Source organism: Syngnathus scovelli, chromosome 13 (assembly GCF_024217435.2).
Source record: "Syngnathus scovelli strain Florida chromosome 13, RoL_Ssco_1.2, whole genome shotgun sequence".
NCBI lineage: Eukaryota > Metazoa > Chordata > Actinopteri > Syngnathiformes > Syngnathidae > Syngnathus > Syngnathus scovelli.
Window position 1 is genome coordinate 12565140 of NC_090859.1, and position 14674 is coordinate 12579813.

At 42.4% G+C, this 14674-nt stretch overlaps 1 protein-coding gene across 4 annotated transcripts in view; it reads right to left on the minus strand.

Annotated features, from left to right (window-relative positions):
* The window catches only part of palm2akap2 (PALM2 and AKAP2 fusion), a 32794-nt gene extending 18383 nt beyond the window's left edge, over positions 1-14411 (minus strand). For 2 of the 4 annotated variants that reach the window (XM_049737255.2, XM_049737254.2), the window contains exons 1-7: positions 14248-14411; positions 11352-11403; positions 6852-6932; positions 4815-4936; positions 1318-1432; positions 1221-1242; positions 454-582 (exon numbers count right to left, since the gene is read on the minus strand). In XM_049737255.2, coding sequence (XP_049593212.1) covers positions 454-582; positions 1221-1242; positions 1318-1432; positions 4815-4936; positions 6852-6932; positions 11352-11403; positions 14248-14294 — 568 coding nt within the window. In that variant the 5' untranslated portion in view covers positions 14295-14411. Of the gene's footprint in view, positions 1-453; positions 583-696; positions 1170-1220; positions 1243-1317; positions 1433-4814; positions 4937-6851; positions 6933-11351; positions 11404-14247 lie in introns of those variants that run through there. The other 2 variants (XM_049737256.2, XM_049737257.2) reach the window with 2 other exon arrangements.
* Positions 14412-14674: the final 263 nt, after the last annotated feature.

Below are 14674 nucleotides of genomic sequence, written 5' to 3' on the forward strand. Positions count from 1 at the left end.
TCAAATATTTTACTTTGATAAATAACAATTAGCACGAAATAACAAACTAACTCATACAAATTACAAATTTTAGTTCCCTGAATCTACCTGGAATCTACCTGGAATCTACTCCCTGAAATACTTCGTACCTAAAAATGGCCGATGCCCCACCCGTCCATAAATACCCACACTAACCAAAACATGAATAAAAATAGCAACTGGTAAACATTTTAAAAGTCTAGGAATGGTAAAAATGTGTCCCCGACTGAGGGTGGATTTCAACGTCCGTTTGATTCAGCATAATATTGACATGTGACCTTAACAAGCACGTATGGCCAAGTCCTATCCTGGCCGTCTTTGCGCCCTGCATGTGTCTAATCCAACTTGGCCGCGTCCCAAACCCTTTCTGCCCTTCCCTCCTCCAAACTCCCTCCCTCCCCTCCTTTCCTCTCCCCTCACCCTCTGCATCCTTACCGGGTCTCGGAGTTGCCTTGTCTCCAGGCGCAGGTGGGCCGGTCCGAAGCTGCGTGGCCGGGACGAGTCGGTCGGGATCGAGGTCCGCGCCGTCCGAGAGAGGAGCGGACGTGCAGCCGGTGGCCTCCACTGAGCACGAGCACAAAGGGGAGGAGGGGGGAGGGTGGCGTTGGAGGGAGGTCAGTGTAAAAGATAGTCAGTGATGTTGGAGGCAATGACACACACACAGACACACACACACACCATCTAACCGTCCATTTTTCACATGTGTGTCCCGACAACTGCGGCACCCCAGAGGTTCAAGTGCTTATGCAGCAAAAGCATGCATGTGTGTGTGACTGCTTTGTGTGTGTATTTGTGTGTTTTTGAATGTGCGTGTGATGGGAAGAACAATGCGGCAGGGGCTTACAGGGCTTTTTGGAGAATAGTGCTGGGGATAAAGCCAGGCTGCAGACTCATGGCCTTGTGTGAGTGTGAGTGTCAATAGTCTTGCTGAGCACGATGTGTGTGTGTGTGTGTTTTAGTGCCAGTGTGTAAGTATATATGTGTGTGTGCGCTCTGTCCATGGCAATCAGAGTGTGTGTTTGAAGGTTCATGGGCGCTCTCTGGCCCGAATCGCTCCTGCCTCAGCGAGATTATTATCCAAACAAACACACACTGACACATGCACACACATTTGGGGACAACAGTGATGACAACCTTGGGAAGAACAATGATGCTATTAACTTTGTGTATAGAATCTTGGGTGTGTTTGTGATTGATCATACCTCCATCATGTGCCATCAGACTCTGAAAAACAGAAATAATATCATCAAAGTGGAATGTATCATTTTGGAACATTTTTTTTTTTTACGAGTTTTGTACCTTCTGCATATCTTCAATGGAGCGTTCCGTCTCCTTGAGACGTTCCCGCAAAGATCGTTCTTTGGCTGAGATCAAAGATTCTTCACACTCAAGTGTGCCGATTTCAGATTCCAGCCTACAAACACACAAATAGCACACTTTTGGTCGATATTGGAGAGCTTTGCTGCTTCCGACTCGCATCTTACAGCTGCTTAAAGCAGTCAGTCCAAATTCAACTCAACACAATCGCCAATTTGTGTGATAGTGACAGTTGGCTGTACGTGTCAACCTCAACCATGTCAATTATAATCATAATTTCCAACAATATCCTGCAGCATGTGTACTTTATCCTGAAATCTAAAATAACAAAAGACTTTTGGATGACATTTAGGACACCACACGATGATCCCACAAGCATTCACTCGTTTCTAAGACACGCACTCCAACAAACTCGCACATGGGGACATTAAGAGATGGATGTTACAACAATAGGAGGAAGCGGTCTGGGAGGAGAACCACACTTGCTTCCTCACTGCCTGCCACCACTTGCAACAATCCTCTGGGATGCAAAGAATGCATGTGCCATAATTATGTGTGAAGTTTAGCTTCATCAGCTAGCATAAACTGAGAATTGCCAGAACAAACTAAAGTTCGTGACAAACACCAGACATGATATTCTTGGGTTTTGGTCTTCCAGAGCAGTAAAAAGAAAATGAGAAGTCTCCTTATCTGCAGACAGTAGGACCGCATGAGACAATGGGTTTGAAACCCAGTTATGTTGGATGATGGACCTGTAATCTTGCTAATTAGCAACTATCCATTCTCGGAAGCTCAAACAAGAACAAGGGATAGCAGATAAATCTTACTAAACCACCACTTTTGGAACTTAACAAGAGGTTAAACTCTTTGATTACTTTCATTACTTTAGAAAAACACATCAAATGTAATGTCCCCTCCATGGTGTTTGGGCAATTGTACAAGGCTACGCTATTATTTGTCACTGGCACCCCCTTGTGGCCAAACCAGAAACATAGCTACAGTAGAGACTAAGTAAATATGTACAGTGATATTATGTCATGAATTCTCTTTATATCATTGTCCATTAAATCATTATTTGACATCATTTTTGTATATAAAGTAGAACTGCTAGCGGCAATGCTAAAACCCGCTGTCAGCGGTGTCACCGTCCCGCTTTGTCAGCCAACCGCAGGCGAGTTGCCATGGATACGCCCGGTTTTCCACATCACTCGGGATATAGAAGAGTGCATATCTGATTTTATGTGTGGTGGTGGTGGACTGCTCGCCTATGCCCACATGCGTCGGAGATTGAGAGCCCATCCAACCGACTGATGCTATGGAGGCAAGAAGGCCGAGGCGCTAACCACGCGGTATAGAAGGGAGTATTTTTACACGTTAATTCATGTGTGCTGTATGTGAACTTTCCTTCTGGGTGTACTACTTCTCTTGGGAACCAGTTTCCCAGATGTAGAGCTGCTGGAAAGATCACGTTGGTTGAGGTAAGCCTCAGCAAACCAACGGTGCCAGTGAGCCACCATTTTCCCAAGAATTGAAAAAGATGGAAAAAAAAAATCCAGGTGGTATCAGTATCGGTAGTCAAGAGTTGAGTATCGGTATCGGTCTGAAAAAAAGTATCGAATATCCCTTTTATAGATGATGTATGTATATCGCTAAGCTAAAAATAACTGCTGTAAAGATCATTTGTTTCTCCGATGAAGCCATCCGCTCCTGGGAAATTACTCGACTTGATGCATTTTGGTCTGCACTGTTATTCTAATGCAGTCGAAATGAGAGCATCAGTTTGTCGAAATTACACGGCGGTTACGTCAAGCAGAAGATGAAAGCAGTTTTGGGGTTTTTGTTTACTGCGACTGCTGGTGACGGAGGTATATTAGGAATGTTAGCTTCTCTTACTGCTGTCGATCGAAGTATAAAAAACTACAGTGGGTGTTAATAAAGCTTCTTTTTCCTCATTCTCTTGTTGATTTAGCGAGATTTGGAAACGCTAACTGTGTGTTTGTCCTTCAGGCAGTGTCAGCGTCCGCCGCTGTACACAATGACGGCTCTTTCTTTGCTTCCCAATTTGGTTTATGACCCCCCCCCCCCCCAAAAAAAAGTACCTTTAGCACGATTTTTGGTTGGGGGGGCGTCCATATGTGTACATGACAAAGATCATGTGTTCCTCTTACTTTATTTTATTTTCAGTGTAAGGGTAACACTAACACAAGGACGCCATTGTGTAACTGTTTTCATAATTCTGTTCATTTTTTGAAATATTTGTTTTGCATCAAAATCTGATTTTGTTTAATCGTGGTTCAATTGGATTATTTTTGCTCTTATAATACAAAAGATTCAATTATGTCTTGGTCACTTTGGATCATAAAAGTTTCCGTTGGTGCACATGTTACGAGTTCAACAGTTGTAAAAAGAAGACGGGAGAAGATGCCTCCCGGGCTTCTGTGCATTTTGTAACAGCGGGGGAGCCTAATTTGGAAATGTTTACAAGAGGAAGGATTTGTAAGCGGTCATACTTTCTCCCCCGCTTGCAATCAATCCAATGTCCAATCCGTAGCGGTTGCTGAGGTTGAGGATCGTAAATTATAGATGTCCTCATAACAGCTTCCAATCTGGCAACGTGATTCGTGGACCTTCATTATAATTGTGGTTAAGCATTGCAAACAAAAAAACGCTTTGTGCCTTGAAATGTGAAAACCTGAGATGAGTAAATCGTTATCGGTTACAGATGTGCTAGCATTTGTCGTATTTGCATAAGTATATGGACGCTTATTAGATATATTACAAAAGCCGCTTTGTCGGCGGCCATCTTGTGACGCCATATTTATCCAAATCTCAACTCTTTGAGTTAACTCAACACAGGAATGTAGGAAATAAACTGTTACTCTTTTGCTTTTCTTAATGAAAGCAAAACAAACCACAAGTAAAATATCTCCTCGCTGAGAAAAAAAAAATTGAACAACACGGTCATTCAAGCCAGAGAGAAGTGACAATTTGCTCCACAGTCCTTTGAGCATTCACGACTACTGTTTACCTTCGAGTGCCAATGTTATCCTGGCGCCTGTGGCCGCTGGTGACGTTTCCGTTATTTTGGCTCTGATGATAAGCGACGCTAGCTGCTGCTTTACAAAGCCTCTTTCACCAATGGATGAGGAAATGGGCGCATTGTGTCAAAACCCGTATTCCTAAACTGTTTAAAAGCAGTCACTAAAAATACACAACTAAAATAAAATAGGTGTTCATATTTAGGTGAATTACTAACTTCACACAAGGGAATATTTCTGAAGTGCCACGTGCGGTATTACAAAATTAGAGCTCTATTTTAAGACCCTGCTTGACACTTCAAATGTGACTGATGTCTTCAAACGAAGCTACATTTTTGTTGCACTGCTGTATAGAGAGAATCATTGAGAGTCGTAGGATGGAAAGATTTAACCTAGGCTGGGTTGGCTTTACACAGAATTGAATTTGAAATCAAACAATACCTGTGTATCATGTCTTCCATCGTCTTCCCGTGCTCCTCGTCCAGTTGCAGTTGTTTCCGCCTTGTCTCTTCTTGTTCTGCCGCCATTCCCTGGAGGAGCCATCGCTCCCGCATGGCTTTGGACTGCAAACAGATATCTCAGGTGAGTTCCTAAAAATAGCCCTCGGCTTCAGCTAGACTTGCTCGTCTTGAACGTGCTGCAGCTGAGATTAATTAACCAATTCCTGTGAAACCTGAAATGGCTTGAAATCGATCCATGGGGCACACCGCCTGAAACGAACCAGACTCACCCTTATATGGATAATCACCAAGAAGTGCAATTTCCAGTTATAACGTCAACATCAAATACAAAACAGATGGTTTAAAGTAGTCGATGTGGTTTCGCGTTTAATATTAAAATCATTAAATTTAATGTTGTCTTCAAATTTTGGGCTCTGTGTTGTTACCACAAAAGAGTTCAACATGGACAATTCAAGACATTTATTGTCACATGACACAATGAATCGCTCGTCTCCAAATGTTAGAAACGACAGTGGTAAAAATGATCCACTCACAATGATTGCACAAAGAAACTCATTCCCATGTGAGTCACGCCAAACTGCTGTCAGATCGTGACAGCTGAGCTTTTTGCTTCTCGTGTGTGCACGGTTGCTTCCTGTCCATTTACCGTATTTCTTGGACTATAAGGCCCATTTAAAATCCTTTAATTTTTTTTATGTCAAATCAAATAAATTTTGCTGATCTAACTTGTGAAGTAATACACCTTAAAAACCGGTGAGCCTTATACCTGAGTTGCCTGGCATATATGGACATTTCCAAAAATAAACCCGCTCATCAAGACTTGACTTATAGTCCCCAAAATACACTTCTTGTTTTTGCAGACCACTCGATCCAATCTGAGAGGCCCAGCTGTCCTTATCAAATCACTGACTTGTAGTCTCCTTTTCTTCTCTCGGTGTACCAGGCCTCCCTGGAGGGCGTACTACAAAGCCCGCTTCATGCTTCTTGGCTGCGTGGCACTCAGACGTAATGGCCATTTAATGGGACTGTGTGACCAGATGCTGATTATATCAAGTCGGCCGGTGGTGGTGTATGCATGAAAAGTAAACACAACAGTGTGCTGACTCAAGAGGGAGGGGAGGGTGGGGGAGTCCGATAGTGCAGATTCTGCAGTCACACTATTGATATTTCATCAATGTCTTTAAAAGATTTAAAAATATTACCGGCACACCCAATCCCATTTTTAAAGCGGAGATATTCTGTAAGGCCTCACAAAATTTTAACTCATTCCTAATCTTGCAGCTGTGCTTTTATGGCCCAGATGTCCTTGCGATGAATTTTTGTAACCTTAAAAAAAAAAGCTCTTGTTTAAGTTGATACCAGTAATGCGGGAAAAAAAAAAAAACTCAATACTTTTCAATTATTTATGAGATGGTAAAACATAATGGAGGTGCGATATCTCCCTGTGGTGGTTTTGCATTATGCTCACGTTGCTGGAAAACGAGTCCAGTTATGAACTTAATATAGCGCTTAATGTTTCATCTATTAATATTATTTTGGTTCAAGTACATCAGCACGAAGGACTCTATCGTATTGAGCACGACACTTTAACGGCCGGAAACATTAAGTACGCATGGCTTTAATCAACAAGGCTTTCCATAAGTGGGTGTTTAAAGATGGAAACCATTGGTAGTTAGGAATTACGTTTACTAATAAAGGACTCTTTTATGCCAAGTGTTTAAGGGCCTTTAATTAGAGAAAGGAATGTATTTTATTTCCACTGGCTGGATATTTAGAGCAAAACAGGAACTTGCGGCTATTTTCCCACGCATGCTACATCGCAGCAGTGTTTGAAATCAATTCACATGGGGGGGGGGGGGCGGAGTCTAATCTATATTAAATTTATGACACCATAATCCAGGTTGATGTGTTTATTCTTGTTAATGTTACATCAATTCTCGGAAAAGTTTTTTATCACTGGGTGTTTTTGAGGATACCATTAGAGTGTTTGTTATATATATAAAAAATAAACTACAACCTTGAGCTGCTGTAGTTGCAAAACCAACTCATCGAGCTGACGTCTCTTGTCTTCAATCTCGGTTTGACGTTTTCGTTTTTCCTGCGTAACACAAAACAAATAACATTAAAACATACATTCATCTTTTATAATGTTTATCCCCAAAAATTTACTCTATATTGGTTGCCACTTTAGTGAAAACAGATTTTCTTTGAAATGGGGTGAACGCTCCTTAGCAGAAGTGGACATGGAAAAAAAAAATGGTGTCACCGAAAATAAATGGGAATGTAAACAAGACGACGTAGCCCTGCTTGGGGTAGAAGGGCATGGGAGTATATAGCTGTCTCACACTCACACACATCCTGTTTGCTTTAAATAACCACAGAAAATCCCCAAAATGTGGACGAACGTTACTCAGAGGTATTAGCAAAAACTTAAAATCAAGAAACAACAAATGATAAAAAAAATAGGATCAAATCGAAACTGTTCTGCTCTATTATAACGCCACAAGGATTTCTGGCATGAAGACCCGAGTGGCTGGTTGGACAAAACCATTTAGTGCTGACTCTGCCATTCCCACCCTTTCATTTTGCACACAAATTGAACGTTTGGCTACTCCACTGACATACTCCATTTTTGCTCCTTTGACCTCGTTTGCCCTTTTTGCCAACAGAAGCCTGTGCAGCACTTAAAACAATAAGATAGGACAAATCAATCCGAAGCGAGACAACAATTTTATCAGGGTTGATGGAAGAAAAATCCATGATGTCATGGAATGGAAGTAAGTGCAACGGAGGAAGGGGCGGGGCATAAGTGGCGAGTCTTGTAGGAAAAGTTGACACTGCGTCTACATTGGCAGCAACACAATGCAACATAATCTGCTCTGAATAAAACACACACACACTCACAAAGTGGAGGGAAATCCGCTGGTAGCAAAAACAATACTTCTGTGGACTCATGAAACAATCTATATTTTGAATATATAAATAAATATTAAGATCGGATCTATGATATGTATTTCTAAGTTTGGATTGAAAGCAAATCCACAACACTGGCAATAGTTTCCCCCTGGAGAGCACACAATCCTCCCACTCGGGAAAATATGTTGACATTCTTGAAGACACATTAAAAGCTTCTCACAATCTGAATCATTCAGCCTTTGGTCAAACTTGGCTTGCAGCTACATTCCCTCCCCTCATAAACAGATAATCATTTGTCCTGCTACTGGTGACACACTTCAAGATAAAAATAAATCAATTAAATTTTAGTAGTTGATAAGAAGAGAATCCATAAAAATTGCAGAATCTTAACAAGCAGACAGTTGCAGTATAAATGAAATTATATGAACCATCAAGGGAGATCTGTTTGAACCCCTCTTGAAGAAACGAGAGGTACAACACAGATGCTTCACATTCTCCACATTCCAACCCACACTAAAGAAACATCTCCCTGAAGATCATCTTCCATTCATGCTGCACTATTCAGAACCTAATGTGGACTTTGAAGACAAGAACTACACCTGCAAACTACATTCACCTCCAATACTGCAACTTTAGTTTGTAACCCTAACGAAGGTTCTTAGCAACTGGTGTCAGGAAATGCAAACTTGGCACATGGCTGAAACGCCCGGCGTGCCAATGTCATGCGATAGCAGCACCAGGTGTCGTCTACACTAGCATATGTAAGCTAACTCTGTAGACTGGTACGTATTTCTGTCTTGTCCCGTCATAAACGTTCAGGAGACGCCCAAGCATGCCTACGTGGCGGCCATCTTGGCAGGGATAAGTTTTCCATCAAAAAGCTACACATGGCGGTCATGTTTGTAGGGGCGTTAGCTTAGCATCGGCATGTAGCTCAAAAGAAACCGTATTGTATCTATTTTTTCATATTTATGACTATTGTTTGGTCATTTGGCTGAATCTGTCAACATTCCACTCTCTCTTGTCCCATTTAAATGCTGACCAATCACATTCACAGACGCAACTATTCAGTAGGCCCAAAACAGCTGCTGCTAATTTTGGATGGCATGCAATGCCTGTCGTGTCCAAGATCCCCGTCTACCGATAAACTCGCCTCCTGTTCCTTCCCCATTGCCTTCACCCTACCCAGAGTCCGTCAACTCCTCGGGTCACAAATCTCAACACATGCTAGCGCTAGCTAATGCATCCCCCACCTTTTCACTTGGCCCCACTAAGCCCCCCGCTAAGTGGAACCAGAGAGTGTCCAGCATCCGTTACGATCACTACTAGCAATCTGTGGTTGAACCCGGTGTGCTTTCGTAGTTAAAGACCCATTATTTTTTACAAGATTGCAAATATGAGTCTTCCAGAGGTCGGTTGTTTTATCTAAATCTTTGATCCGCCGCAGTTCCTGTCTAGCGGTCAGTGCCTGCAGATGTCATGTCTCCTCCGCAAAGTCCCACACTGGGAAAAAAAGATTGCGGTGTGTTTGAGGACAGCTTAAAGTCCAAAGTGCTGAGCTCATCTGTGTAAACATGTCCTAGACGCAACAGTATGACTAACGTGTTCACACGTTTGACGTGGATCGGCACCACCGGCCAATTAGAAACTTTGATCTTCAGACCACATACACGCATGGACACACATATACAAACATCAGTTCTTTAGGAAACCCTGAGCAAGACTCTACTCCCCCCAACTACAATAATGACATGTTAGGGCCAAGTCGATTACAGGGCTGGATTTAAAAGCATGACATCAACTTAATCTGAGCAATTAGTAACCACGGAAACCGGCACCGTTGGCATTCGATAGACTGTAATCAGTATCAGACAGTGGGAATTCTGAATAATGCTCGCAACATGACCCTGACTCTCCTTAGTGAAGTACTTCAAAACAATTTTCTTTTTACAGCATGTCAGTGAAATAAAGTTATTGAAACAACAGTATATGTGTGTTAAAGGTCGTAGGTCATGGGTTCCATGTCTGTAATATTCAAACATGTCTAAATCGTTGCATTGTTCCCCACAAGTTGGTTCCGTGGTCTTTAACGAGGGAAAATTACGGGAATTGAGCTTTTCCGTACTAGATCGCAATTACCCGTACATGAGTCGTCATGGTGATTAAAGCCATTCCCAGCATTATAATTGGAAACAAGGGATTAATAATAATTTAAATTACTCTTTTATATTTTTAAACCATCCATCCATTATTTATAAAGTATTCTAATAAGTGTCATCGATAAGAAAAGCCTATTCCAGCTACAAAGTCAATTCTTCCATGCAAAAATCAAAACTCGTGATATATCCATATATGGGCGAAGGAAGTTAGCTATTCTCATTCAACGTTCTAGTAATATCCTGGAGCGCAATTTCTGAAGCTCTAACTTGTTCCGATAACCTACTTACCACATCTTTCAAGTTCTCGCAGTGACATAATAACGACGACAGTGATGTCATGATTGTTATGAATCGCTGAGAGGACAATCGATTGATTGGCTCCCGTATTTACATTAGACCGACAATACTTAACACATTTGAAGGATTACAGAGTGCTTAGCGACCTCGGAGAATATTCAGAAGTGTATTAGTAAGCCTCTGGTGGGTTTGCTTAAGAGCCATTAGTGCCGTTTCAGTCTTTGGGAGATGAGACAGACCGGCTCAGATGATTCACGAGCAAAATAACAGCACAATGTTCTTTATATGATGGATTTTGGCACCTCAAGTAGAACCTCAAGTAGGATATTTCTACTCTGATTTAGCTGCAGCCGTAATCTGCATGCTTTGCAAAAATGTTTTTTCCTGGCCATGTGTATAAAACTACAAAATGTGGCCACCAATGAGAACTTTCCATTTCATACCATGCCAAGCTGGTGGACCTAAATGAGGCCTGGTACGACTGGCGTGTTTCAATGCGGCTAAAATAGTTTCTCCATCTGCAGCCGCCAATGCTGTTGTTCCTCTTACTTATGTTATGGGAATGTGTGTGTTCCTCTGCCACTTAAGTGTGTGTGGTATGCTTTGGTTATAGCTGGCGCCAAATTTAGTCACAGGTCTGACTATCAGCAGACACTTCCCCAGATGCTTCTGTCCTTCATCACAAAACATGTCCTTATCGTTCATTCCAATCAAGCAATTTAAAAAAAAATAACCCGAATAAATCAGCAGATTATTATTAGAATAATTGTTAAAATATTATTATTAAAATAATTGTTAGTTGCGGTCCTAATATCAAATACTAAAAATTAATTAAATTAATTAAATAAAATTAATTAATGCCATTTATTTGACCCAAGACTTTGAACCCAGAAATGCATACACACACACACTTTTCCCTTTAATCCGTTCCCTCGACTGAATAATTCCATCAAATTAAAGCAGATGAAACATGAATGAACGTAGCAGTAGATGAGACACCACTTGCCCAAAGAGGCTGCAGGACTTCAAAGATAGCCCATAGATGGCAAAGTGAATAAAAAAAAACACAGGTAGATGTAAAGCTGAACTCATCCGAGTTCTTCACCAATGCAAGACGAAAAAAAAATCTGGGCACTGTGACTTACCGCCAAGGCCTGCAGCCTCTCTTTGTGGAGCTGAGCCTCCTCGCACGACATCCTGAGAAGGGGAAAGCAGGGGAAGAGGGGAGGAAGGTGGGGAGGGTGAAAGGAGAACGAGAGGTGAGACCTGGGGAGAGCTGAGGTCCTAAATGTGACTGATGAAGGGTCAGGGGGCGGGGGGCACAGCGGGAGTCCAGATAAGGTCCTTCCTCAGGAATAATCCAACAGTTGGTGGACAGCTAGCAAAGATCTCTCAATGACTGGCCATGAGCCTCCCACTCTCTGTCGCAATCAACGACTCGTTCTTTTGGCCCGCCGTCTCTCCACCCATTCGCTCCCTGCTTCCCTCCCTCTCTCTTTTTTTAGGCAAGAGCCATGTGTGACTAAACAGCTGGGAGGAGCAGCTGAGGGAGAGTGAGGGAGGTGTATGGGACGAAGGTTTACGAGGAGTAAATAGATATTGGGAAAAAAAATACTTTTACTTTCTGTCTGGAGCGATATCTGGCATGTGAAGCATCTGCCTTGATTTATTAATTTTTTTCCAAATCGACTTTCCAGAGCATATTTTCGACTTGTATTTATTTGAGCGGTTTTGACATGCAGGTCTTGTTGGAGAAGAAGCAAAACACAACCTCATCAATCCTCATTTTTTGGCAGGCAACACTGGGACGACTAAACACAAAAAAGCTGCCTGATTCAGATTTTGGATCACAGTTTTGATTACACTTCAAAAATTAAGCCATTCATAAAAATCCTAATTGCCTTCACTTGAACATTTTCTACCTCTCACCTTCTTTTTTTTACCCTACTTCATTCCTCGCCATACTTTCTCTACCTCCTTGTTGAGGCTTACGTCCTTATAAGGGAAAAAACAGCCGGTAGACTCACTGGGGAATACAGAAGCATGTAACACACACTCACACACACGTTCATTGTAACATGCAAACACACTCAGACGTCACATCACGAGAAAAACAAAAGCAGCTGGACAGCAGTTGTCCTGTTCACGTCCAATAAATAAAAAATATTCTCGTACGATGAGGGAAAATCTTCCCACGATTTCTCGCTTTGACTTGCAAGCGAAAATTGGTACGGTGACACTAAACTCATTTTTCGTATTAAACAACCGATGGAAGCTTTTGAATGCGACTAGCCGATTTAACTGATCGTCACATCATTGCGCCAATGAGAAAGTTAAGTGTGAGTGGCAATGAGAGTCACACGGCAACGGTATTCCTCACATAGAGGCTAAAAGCTTTTATTTGCTTAACTGCAGAGAGTATTAGGCGTCTTGTTTATTGGCTTGGTGGGCCATCAGTTAGGGTTAGGGTTAGGGTTAGGGTTAGGGTTAGGGTTAGGTCGCTTCCCACTTTGAATTCCTCCAGTATGTTCCCGTTATCTTCTTTACATTCTATTGCCCACAACCTTTTCGGTTCCCCACACCACATTGTTCTGTTCCCATACAGTCATGCCCGATTCTTCGTCACCTCTGAAAAAATCCCCCCCCCCCCCGCCGTCAGTTTCGTAGTTGCCCACCTCCAGAGACAACGGCATCATTGTTCGTCTGCATCGCCACGACGACACAATGACCTCACTGCCGAGTCAGCCCGGCTCCGCCCACCCTCGATCCCGACTAGGAGGTAATGGCCTCCAGATGTGGATCCAGAAGCGGAATAACACACACACACACACGAATACAGGAAAATAACAACATACAGAGGGGGACTTAGTAAATATCCACAAATAAAGTAAATTAGAAAAACTTGCGTGAGTGAATGCTTGACTTCAAGAAGCTATTTTGCTACTAATGAGATTGTCAGGGAGGTCTGCTTGTTTACATGTGACACAGCCTGTAGGTCATCTTCTCTGCTTTCAGTGTATATTGAAACACAATCAGATAGCTTCAACAAATCTGGAAGCATTTATTTGACATTTTGTGTAATTGTACACGAGGCCAAATAGCAGCTCTCTTTCGTTTTTTTGCGGGTCAGGGCCGAAAGAATCTGATAGCGAGCTATTTAGCCACCTCGTGGGGTTTGCGTCAAGGTCAGAACATTGATTTGGGTGTAAAATTGGACTTTGTTGACAAAGTCACACTGTCATACACATAGTAATGTGTGTCTGGGATAGACTCCAGCTGACCTTTGACCCTAACGATGACAAGCAGATGGGCATTGTCGTTATTATAAAGAAAATTTTTTAGCTATTATATTGCAAGGTGTTTCGTCAAACCTGAGTCACAATGCAGAACAACTCTGCTCGATTTGCCTTATTATGAGATTTTTTTTTTGCTGAGTTGCATATATTAAAAAAAAAAAGAAAAAAATACATGGATCAGTCCATTGCATGAGAATTTAACGGGGGTGGGATGCAATTTTTTTTTTTTTATATCATAGATTCACAATTTAGTTTTTAAGTACTTGACGAATAAGAATAAAAGTAATAATTGTTTTAATAAGAAAAAAAATCTGAAGTTCTTAGGGGACATATTGTACGAGAAAACTACACGTCCATAAAAAATGAAGCGGCCTGCAGCTGTGCTGACACAAGGCGGTTACACTGAGACTGCAGCCTGCACATTGTCAATGCTGAACATGCAACATTACACACGCCCCTCAATCACGCACACTCATTACACTCCACACTATTACACCATTAAAGTTGTAGATTAAAAGATCAGAAAGCGAAGGAGGACACATACGTGATAAATAACACTTTGAAACCATTGCTCGAGGGTGTACACCGTGTTCCGCGTGTCCCCCTCTCCAGTCATGACTGAGCAGCAGCCTCACCATGACGGGGCTCTGGTTCCCATGACAACCCCTGTCAAATGGAGGAGCCGAGGGATGGAGGGAGAGGCGAGACGGCGGCGAAAGAGATGAATGATGAAATGTCGACTCACCGTACTGTCGCCGTGCCGTTCCTCTGCAACGCTGTGTCCGACATCATGGCTGCAGCAACCCTCTGCTCTTCTTCTCTCCTCCACCCCCCCCTTCCACCCCACTCTTTCTCCCTCTCCTATCCTCCTCCTCTCCTCCTTCTCCTCGTGCCTTTTTCGTGAGTGTCGATCACGCTATCTGTCGGCGAAGCTGCCGCAGCTCCTGCATCCCCGCACCGCCCTGCCCGAGAAGGGATGGAGGGGAGCATCCCGTGTGTGCGCATGTGTGTGTATGAGAGAGAAAGCAGGGTCATTTGGATATTAAAAACCTAAAAGATAAATATTCTGCTTTCAAAAGTGTATTCATTGTGCATCCATCCAGTAGCAGCTACAAAATAATTGCACATGGACATCTTTAGAAGATATTGAACGTGCCCATTTGTGCCAGATG